The following is a 10,284-nucleotide window of genomic DNA, read 5'->3' on the forward strand; positions in this document are numbered from 1 at the left end:
ATATCCAATTATTCTTTTTATCTATATAGCTACTAAATATTCTTTCTATCTACAGTGTTATAGATGTTCGAATCACTACCGGATTGCTATAAGAAGTCTTCTAAATTGGAAGTTTACTGCAAATACTCAACTTTGTTCATTAAAAAGGGGTTTTTAACTTTGAGCACGATCTGTTTAAAACTGGGACATTCAGCTAGAGGCAAATTTCTCAAAATAAAACAAAATTTGTTTACAAATTTATAATTACATTAATTCTAAATGTTTTCAACAATTTTTTTTACATTTTCAATGTTTATAACAATTTCACTTCTTAGCTTCTTCGGTACTGGTTTCTTTTGTTGCCTCCGATGTTGTTCCAAACAAAGGTTCAGAAGGAATTTTCCAATGTTCGAAAACATATGGCAAACGTTCACTAGGGTCAGTGCTCCAATGATGAATTTTACATTTCAAGCGAGCTTTTTCCAAATTGTTTATGGTAACGGTGCAATAAAATTCCTTGCCCTCCTTCTTCAGATCGGGACCCTCAATAGGTTCCTTGGGAATGGTTATACATTCTTCTTGACAAATATACCCAGCCTTGCGTAAGGATGCTTTAATGTGCCACGGTTCAATAACCCAGGGATGATCTTTGTTCATGACGACAGACAAATTCAAGCGTTCCAGCATATTTACGGTCTTTATGGAATTAACAAGAGCATGAATGGATTAAAAGAAATACCACAATGTATCTATCATCAATCAATACATACCCTTTGTGCAAATGGAGAACTGTGCTCAAGATCCGTTTTTTCATCATCCTTGCTTGCATATTTGGCAAGGTTCTCCTCAGTTTTATATACAGCATAACCGGGTAGCAATAAATTGTTATAGGCAAAATTGGATTTCACAGAAACCACATCACCTTTGGCTCCAACACCTTCCACAAATTGTTTTAAAACTACTTCGACATTCTTTTGTTTTGTAGTTGTGGTATCTTCGACCAGTTCATAGATGTGATGTCTACCTCGTAACTTTTTCGGTGCTTGATTCTTCTTGTGTAGAGGAGGTTCATATTTGCGTTTAAGTATAAATGTTGTCTAATGGTGGAAGATAGAAATCGGGCCTTTAGTGATACACATGTATTTACTTATTTAGGAACAAATTTCCTTTACCGACCCTTCGCAGAATAAAAATACAACAATTTCTATTAACCCTTCGTTGGACACCTATATTGTTTGTCACATTCGTAACAAGTGAGTCTGGCCAGAACCATATAATTATTTAAATTTTTAAAGTAAACTTAACGTTTTCATATAAAAAGTTGTAGAATATGTCTAAAGGACACTAATCTTTAATAAATAGTCCTTATTTCTCAAAAACATGCCGAAAAACTATAAATTTAGTAAAACCGGACATATGCCTATGAAGTAAAAAATTCGTAGTTTTCTTATCTCTATGCTCGAAAATCCTATGTATTTATATTTCATTTTGAAGACCTATGTTTTCTTTTGGCCTATTATTCAGAATGAAGAGTGTCTATTTTATAACTTTACAGATTATTACAGTGCAGTAACGATGATATCAAGAGGTAAATAATGGCATATATCCTAAGGATTTTCTTATAATTCATAGCGAACCGAATCCTATATTTGGACCAATGCACCCCACAAAAGCTAAGTAATGGGTTCTATTAGTCCAGTCATGTGTATAATTGTCTAGGATACAAGTGTAACCCTATTTGCAAGGGATTTTTTAGATTTTTTAGGTTGTGTTACATTCACTGATTTCAAACCCTCATCCTGCTTTTGCAACCTTTTTATGTGCAATTTTGAAGACATGGTAGGTTGAAATACGACAAATTTCATAAAAGGGTATTCATTTTGTCAAATAATGTAGGTAAAAATCAAATTTTAAGAAAAATTTCGGAAATTTTTCAATAAAAATGGGTATTCCCTAAATAAGCTACAGAATATTTATCCACTGAATTGTCCTGTGTGTACAATTTTCAGTACAATTTTCTGCGGTCGGTAAAGATCTTTATTTTTTATTTAGATTTTTTTACTTACACGAACTTGCTGCTGTAAACTTGCACTTGTTTTCAACAAGTTAATTTGTTGTTTGCAAAGATTTCTCAACATTTTTATTTATATTTTTATAATTTTTCTACCAACTAAAATATTAATTCCCAGTCAGTCTCGTAATCAAATCAAATGCGAAATGCGGACGAAAAAGAATAGAATGGAGGAAGAAGAAAATTACGAAAATGGGAAATGGAGGAACGTGGAAATTGTTGTTATGCAAAACGAAAGGCATTGCCAGATGAAAATTATTAGTAATAGTAAAATCAATTCCAGATAAACACACAGAGAATGAGCTCTGTTATACCTTTCTACTTATACCATGCATTATCCGTTCAAAAATAGCGAAGTTACATGCATAGGAATTTTCGGAACTTCAGAGGCCCATATCTCGGGAAGTATGGACTTCCGCAACAAATGTTATATATGTATATTTCTGATCAGGGTGACAGGACCTACCTGTGAAAAGTTTGGTCCCGATCCGAGCTTAATGAAAACATTCAACTTGCTCCGGGACTTGTTTCGGGGGACACTGTAGGGGTGCTGGCATTGTGTTTATCTGGAATTGATTTGTGAAATTTGTTTTCACAGCTACGCCTCGCCTAATTACGGCAATATACACAGTCAACCAAAAAAGTCTACATACACCCTATAAATCTCGAGTTTTAAGGGTAAGGAAGCATTTCTATGAAATTTGTTTTCACAGCTACGCCTCGCCTAATTACGGCAATATACACAGTCAACCAAAAAAGTCTACATACACCCTATAAATCTCGAGTTTTAAGGGTAAGGAAGCATTTTTATGAAAATTCAAGTACATAGTTCTATTTCATATACCTAATAAACAATATTACATACATCAAAAATATATTCCATAATACGAATAACGGTAAATTCAATAAAAATTAAAAAATCAATAGGGAAAAAGTGTACATACACCCAATGAAATATTGTGATTACCGTAAAATTAATAATAAGCAATACAAATTTTACATTTTATTGCTATATCGAAGTCTCTGGTTGTTTATGATATATTTTAGACTAAAAAGGAACATATTTGTGCTTTAATTGACGTTGTTTAAGGTCAGACTTCGCGTATAGCTCGTTAAGGCGGAACCTTGCAGATTTCTTTGAGTTATTCAGTCTGGAAATACAGTGGGACTAATAAATTTTATAGAATTTACATTTTTAAAGAAAATTGTGTTTACACGCTACGTTTCAGCTCAACTCGTTCCATTTTCATCCCTAACTTATCGAGTAAGAGGAGGGAGGTCGTTCTACGACGAGAGACCACAGGTCACATTACTTTGGATATCCTACATTCAGTTTCCATAAGCCATCTGCGCTGCACCTTCGCAACATGGATCCCACGAATATAGTAGCACATGAACTGGTAAATCGATAGACATAGAGCTATCTCGAGCTAGCTAATTTACTAATTCGTTTCTTATTATATTACTGTGACCAGCAAATTTAACTATATTGCGTATATCGTTCAGAGTTTTCCTGCAATCAAGGATAGTTCGGGAATTTATGGTCCGGGACTTGAGGGCCGCTTGACTATCGACATACATATGTATATAGTCAACGATCCTGTAAGATTGCTTTCAAGTCCTTTCACCAATTCAGCAGCTTTCTTTATGCCAAAAATCTCTACCTGAGAGTAGCTGCAGCTATCACTTAGCGTAAATGCGCCGGCGCCAGATAGAGATCTCTATATATTGCCAGACCGAGCAGACTATCAATCAAAGTCTCTTTGCGCCTAAAACCGTCCTCGCAACCAGAAACTTGATCACACTTGATAATTTGATAGTAATGTTTTTTCCTAAGATCTTGCCACCAGACAAGTCCACCGTAGGTTAAGATGGGCAAGACAGTGGTATACACCCAATGTAACTTGTGATCTAAGTTCCTAACCAATAGAGTTATTGCAGGCAATACGACCTTTCCTTTCCATGTCTGTTCCAGAACTGCAAGAATCTACTAATTTTTACCGTTTTCTCCGATAACATAAAGGACAAAATGCTATCGTGGTAAAAAATAGTAGCTTCTTGGAGGTTCTGGAACAGACATTTTTACTCGTATTTCAATACATAATAAGTGTGTCTGCGTACTCGATAATTTGTAATAATTATTACAAATTATTACGGAATGTTGTTTTTTTACACAAATGTTCAGTAACCCTGCGTTTACAAATGACAGGATAGTTGACTTCATGTATTGATTGTCAAAATGCCACAACTTGCCTGCCTGTGTGACGTAGGCGTCCCGACAACTGCAAGAACAGTTGTAAAATTTTGAATGAAAATCATCGACATCTTTTTGTTTTCCGTTCACATATTTTGTTTTTGTTCATGTTCTTTTGTTTTCAACACATTTCAATTATTATCTCACTTATTTTTACAAAAATGCCAAAAATTTGTATTCCTTCCTGTCTGTGAAAAAATGATGGACAGCTGGGAGACAAACGGCAAATGTATGTATGTGTTAGAAAATCAGAGTTGTATTTGAAGACAAACTGTCTAGTGTAAACGCCTAGTAAAGGAGAATGAATTGACAAACTTGTTTTGAAATTTTTATTATTGAGAACTTAAATTTTTACTGAAAGAATTTTGTTCAGTAACATTTTGTGGCTTTAGGCAGTTGTCAAAAGTTTAAAAAATTTAAATATCATAATCGTAAATATTAATCAAATTGAAATTTTTTACTGAATGTTGTCTTTTTACTTTTTTCCTTTGAAAGAGTATAAAATGCTTTACTCTCTAAAAAGAAGTAACATTTACTAAGAAAGTACAAGGACAAACCTAATATCGATTTGTCGTATCAAAAAAACAAATGCTCTTTTTAACCCAAGAAATCCGTTATCGTAATGATGAAGTTGTTTCTTTCGATATTTTATGGATCTAAGACGCTAAAAATGACAACAATTGTCGATGTATATCATTTTCCATCATGCAAAATCCGAAGTCTGCTAATGACATATTTTACAGTACATTTATGGCCTGTTCCCGTACTTTATAGAGTGGTAAAAGTCGTCAAAGTTGTAAAAGTCGTAAACGATTTTCATATAAATTTTGTGTACGGGAACGCAAAATGTGTAAAAGTGGTAAACATTGTAAAAACTTTTTAGTTCTGGAACAGAGCTTTATAGTGCGGTTACACTACAGTTTTTTGCCGGGTTAACCCACTTTATGAGGATTTATTGCTTAATCTGGTCAAATCTGACCAGATTTACCATACAAAAATTAAATCCTCTCATGGCTGGGTTTATTTTAAATCCGTCACAAATCCACCAAAAATACAGTGTTGTATTCGGTATTTGTGCAAAAAAATCCAACTCTACTCAAAAAGTACCTAAAGTTGCAACTGTTTTTGCAACAGAGTTTGTCGTATTTTACACGTTTACGATTGGTCGCATGAGATTTTATGGAGTTAATAAATCTAAAGTTATTTGGAAATCATCAAATTATATATTTTTTTTTCATTAGACACTTTTTTAACAAAAAGTACTATTGATACCATGATACAAAAATGTATCCCTGTGTGTAAAATATACAAATATGAGCAAAGAGGGGACGATATCTCATATGAGAAATTGTAAAAGTGTAACACACGACTTTATTAGTTATTTTGTATGTATACGTAAACAAACATCAGCTGACAGTTTATACCCTCGAAAAGCTAAGTGTAACCAGCAAAGATTAACCCACTGGATCTATTAAACCCAGTGGGTTAACCTTCAATAGTGTAACCGGGGTATTAGTATGCTTTATTATGCCTTTACCTAATTAACTGCGTGTTGCGTGTGCGTTCAAAAATACAAAAACAAAATACATGTGTTTCAAATTGAAAACAACAACAAATACATGTATTTTGTTTTTGTTTTTTTGAACGCACACGCAGTTAATTAGGAAAAGGCTTTAAGCAAATAAATGCAGTTTATAAATCGGTTTGTTCCAGAACTGCAAGAATCTACTAATTTTTACTATTTTTCGGATAACATAAAGGAAAAAATCTTATCGTAGTAAAAAATAGTAGCTTCTTGCAGGTTCTGGAACAGAGCAAATATTTGCAATAATGCTGTCATGTAAATATGTCAAAAATGAAATTTTTAAAAAATTTTTTAAAGACACCAAATTCTCCCACAGTTCAAGATAGAGAATGCATACTTCCCAATTCGAACTACATTCAGAATGAGGGGAGGTGGGAAATGGGAAAAAACTCCCACAAAATTTTATTCAGAATACGAAAATGTGAGAATCGGAAAAAATTCCCAACTCCCATGCGTTCAATTGGACTGTATCTCTCCTCTATCATCAAAAAAAAAAAAAAAAAAAAAGGTTTCACTGAGCTTATCATTTTAGAAAAATATTCCTTTTGCTTACAATATGTTGATATTTTTTCTCATTTATTCAAATCAAAGCAACAAATGCTCTGCTACATCGCCGATAACTCGTTATTTTCGATCGCTTTACGTAATACAAATTTAAAATTTTTTGTCGCAGAGACGACTGACAACGCGACTCGACTCTTGTCGCAATATGGAATAGACCGATATATCTGATCAACTTAAAGTCAATTACGCTGATTGTGTTCAAATCTTTTATCTCATTTAGAGCATTCATAAAACCTCATCTGGATTTAATAAATCCTGTATAAATCTAGCATCATTTACATATTACATTGAGAGGATTAAAGTGACAGTCCACTACTTTTCGTTCACATTTGTATTTATTAATTTACCCAACGACAATTGTATCAGTGTCAGAAACGTCTTTTTGATAAGTGTTTCTCCCTTACCACTTTCTTCTTTCAGTCCATTTTTCCTGAAAAGTAATAGCTTGTTGGATTTTTCCGACGCTAAAACGTCCGCCCGGCCCAGTGGGACATGTGAACGGTTTGGGGTGCAGTATCATGACTGGAGTTGGAGAAATGGACCGCTGTCTTGTCCATGGCTTTATACTCTAATCCAGAGCTGAGCAAAATCGAGAGAGAGGCACATTTAAGAGAGAATTAATATTTAATTTTTCTTGATGTTTCATTACTTATTTCAACATTTTTTAAACATTAATGTTGTCTAAAATCGTCCACAATGCAAATTATTAAAAAATATAAATAAAAAATTGCATAAACTTTTAATCGTTTACGGTTCACAAAAAACTAAGAGTACGTGCTCACCCCTACTCTAATCAGTGATAAATTATCCCAAATGTCATTCGGGAGAGTTAGGAGGACATTTTCATCAATGAGATTGACGAGCACCCTGATCTGTCTTTTGAGACTACGTATAGATTCATCGGCATTTCAAATCTAATTTCTTCTTTCTAATGCCATCATTTTTAAAATCGCGAATGTTCATTAAGGATGTAATACACTTTAGGGAAAAAATAAAATGCCAACTACCCCAAGAGTTTGTGTTTAAAAATCAATCTCTATATTAATAAAATACTATTTTTGTAATTAGAACGAAAGATTTCCCAGTACTTATTTAAAGAACAGATGTAAAACTCTAGTTGAAGAATTGCACATTTCCTTTTATTCGAAAATGAAAAATCCTCAAAAGCCCTACTTAAATCTCTTACGACAATCGTAAGATAACATCTGCCATCCCTCGTTAATCCACGTCATTGATATGTTTTCTAATATTTGTGCACACATTCACTCTTGTTCTTGTAATATGAGATTTTCCCAAAAATAACCCCGGAAATATTACCCACAAGATACCTATCGTCAGGTAGAAAAAGATGAACCAATAAATAGAAACCACATTTCTTTTAATCTAGATTTATTTTTTGAAATTTTTTGTTATATAAACAAGAGAGTTGATATGATAACTCATCATAGAGAACAAAAACAAGAAATGATAAAGAAATTCTTACAGACTTATTTCAGTTAAATGGTAAATATAACAAAACGCTGCATTGAAAACTTAACTTTTTTAGATGTAAGAGGTGAAACGATACTAAAGATTTAAATGTGCAGATGTGCATGACTTGGAAAATATTTCCTTTTATAGTATTAAAAAAAGATTTCTACAAAATCGTAAAATATTTATAATTATAATATAGCATATCAGCTGTACTGCAAACAAGTTATAAAAGGATAAACTAAAAACTGGATTGGGTGGTGATCTCCTTTTGTGTAAAAAGTAGAGTGGAATTACTTATATTTAGATTATATGTTTTAATTTACGCCTTTAAGTTCAACCTCAAACACCAATGTGCTGTTGGGTGGGATGGTTGGAGGGGAACCACGTGCTCCATAGGCCATGTGTGGAGGACAAGTAATGCGACGTTTACCACCAACTTTCATGCCAACAACACCGACATCCCAGCCCTTGATGACCTCACCGCGACCCAGGCTGAACTTGAAGCCAGCACCGGTCTTCAGGCTATCAAAAACTTTGTTGTTCGATAATAGACGACCTTCATAGTAGACTTGAGTACGTTTGCCGGGTTTGGCTTCTGGACCATTGCCAACACGAATGTCAACAACTTTAACGCCGCCAGTGAGGGCACGTTCAACACCGGTCTTGGGCTGTTTATCTTGCTTAGTTTGCTGTTGCTGCTGTTGTTGTTGCTGCTCTTTCTTTTGTTCCTTCTTTTCTTTCTTGGACTTTTTCTCAGCTTGAGGTTGTTCCTTTTGTTTGGCAACACCATTTTGTTGTTTTTCAGGCTTTTCCAATTTTGGTTGTTTAGCCTTGGGCTGTTGAACTTCCTCATCATCAGAATCATCCTCTTCATCTTCCTCCTCGTCGTCGTCATCATCATCGTCGTCTTCTTCATCGTCATCTTCCTCATCATCATCTTCGGCGTCATCATCTTCGCCAGGATTTTCGACATCAAAATCGCTATCATCTTCATCATCATCGTCGTCATCTTCCTCAGCTTCGACCTTAACCTTGGCTTTACCCTTGTCGGCTTTCTTGTTTTTCTGTGCTTTCTTGGCATTTAAGGCTTCGCGCAAATCTTGTTCTTCCTCAGAATCGACTTCCTCATCTTCTTCCTCTTCCTCATCGCCGTTCATAAAATCATCACCCATGTCGTCTTCAATGACATAGCCAGACAAGGCAACATTACCGCTGCCAACGCTTTGGAAGCAGATTTCATTACCAGCGGCAAAATTCAAATCAAGCATAACTTGCTCGCAAACTTCTTTGCGCAATGTGCATATCAGAAACCGTTGATTTTCGCTGCTAATCCAAATTTGAGTGGGACCTCCTTGTGATGATTCCGAGTCTAAAGCAGCTTGTGAAATGTGGAATGATTTCTCTGTGGTTTGCGAGTATTTGCGATTTGGTTTTAAATTCAGACCTAAAACAAAAGATTGAAAAAATACATAAATTAAATCCACATTTAACAAATTTCACAGATATTTCACAAACATGGCACCAACACGTGGGACAAAACGAGTGGAAAAACGTGGGGCCAAAAACGCACATTTCACAGTTGAAATTTTATCAAAATTTTCACTTTAAACTTACCCCAAAACATCTTGGATGGTTTGCAATGTTATCTTTAATCAAAAAATTAAGGCGAGTGGTTTTCTTAAAGTTTTTCTTTGCTTGAAATCTCTGTTGCGAATGTAAAATACCGGCACGTTAAATTCCTTTGCAACGAAAGACGACGAAAGTCTACAACAAACAATGAGAAGTCTTGCGAAAAGAGAACACAAATAACGCACGATTGATTTAATTTTGACAGCGCGCCGAAACTGCCGAAAAAAAGGAATATGATAATGGTATAGTGTTTGAGATTTCCAATAGGTGGTGCTTCAAGTGCTTACTTAAACAGGGACGGAAATAGTATATGGCGTTTATAGTAGGTGTGCTCGGTGCGTCTTAACTAACTTTAAATTTAAGGTGCTTACACCTGGGAAGTTTTTGCAGACTTTGAAACTACAATGTTCATAGATGAGAAAAATCAAAAAACGAAAAAAATCGCCGAGGGATTTTCAAATAAATCGTGCCAAAGTTCTCATTTTTAGTTTTTTTTAGGATTTCAAGGTTTTGCTTGGAAACCGCAAGTCCTATAGTAATGGGTCTAAAGAAAATGGGAATATTTTGCTGATTCTGAAACAGCAATGTTTAGAGGTAAGAAAAATCTAAAAATAAGAAAAAATCGCTGGATGGATTTTTAAATAAATCGCGGTCAAAGTTCACATTTTTAGGTTTTCAGGATTTTGATTGGAAACGGCAAGTCCTATGGAAATGGGACAAAAGAAAATG

At 34.5% G+C, this 10,284-nt stretch overlaps 2 protein-coding genes across 2 annotated transcripts; both read right to left on the bottom strand.

The window, feature by feature from the left end:
* Positions 1-224: 224 nt before the first annotated feature.
* mRpL9 (mitochondrial ribosomal protein L9) lies at positions 225-2,200 on the bottom strand. Its single transcript, XM_073963865.1, has 3 exons — positions 2,046-2,200; positions 750-1,076; positions 225-675 (listed from the first exon to the last, which is right to left on the bottom strand). The coding sequence occupies exons 1-3, from the start codon at positions 2,115-2,117 to the stop codon at positions 304-306; spliced, it is 771 nt and encodes a 256-aa protein (XP_073819966.1). The 5' UTR covers positions 2,118-2,200; the 3' UTR covers positions 225-303.
* Positions 2,201-7,825: 5,625 nt separating this feature from the next.
* On the bottom strand, positions 7,826-9,744 carry Fkbp39 (FK506-binding protein 39kD). Its single transcript, XM_073958826.1, has 2 exons — positions 9,541-9,744; positions 7,826-9,370 (listed from the first exon to the last, which is right to left on the bottom strand). Exons 1-2 carry the CDS (start codon positions 9,548-9,550, stop codon positions 8,241-8,243), a joined length of 1,140 nt encoding a protein of 379 aa, XP_073814927.1. The 5' UTR covers positions 9,551-9,744; the 3' UTR covers positions 7,826-8,240.
* Between the last annotated feature and the right edge of the window lie 540 nt (positions 9,745-10,284).

Source organism: Musca autumnalis, unplaced genomic scaffold (genome assembly GCF_047663935.1).
Source record: "Musca autumnalis isolate F117 unplaced genomic scaffold, ASM4766393v1 scaffold_1, whole genome shotgun sequence".
Taxonomy (NCBI): Eukaryota; Metazoa; Arthropoda; class Insecta; order Diptera; family Muscidae; genus Musca; species Musca autumnalis.

What these genes read in the sequence shown, in the direction of transcription:
- mRpL9 (XM_073963865.1), bottom strand. Translation starts at nt 2,117, where the DNA reads ATGTTGAGAAATCTTTGCAAACAACAAATTAACTTGTTGAAAACAAGT. An exon ending in GTTTACAGCAGCAAGTTCGT is followed by an intron (nt 1,077 to 2,045) that starts GTAAGTAAAAAA and finishes TTCCACCATTAG; the next exon opens with ACAACATTTATACTTAAACG. An exon ending in GTTCTCCATTTGCACAAAGG is followed by an intron (nt 676 to 749) that starts GTATGTATTGAT and finishes AATTCCATAAAG; the next exon opens with ACCGTAAATATGCTGGAACG.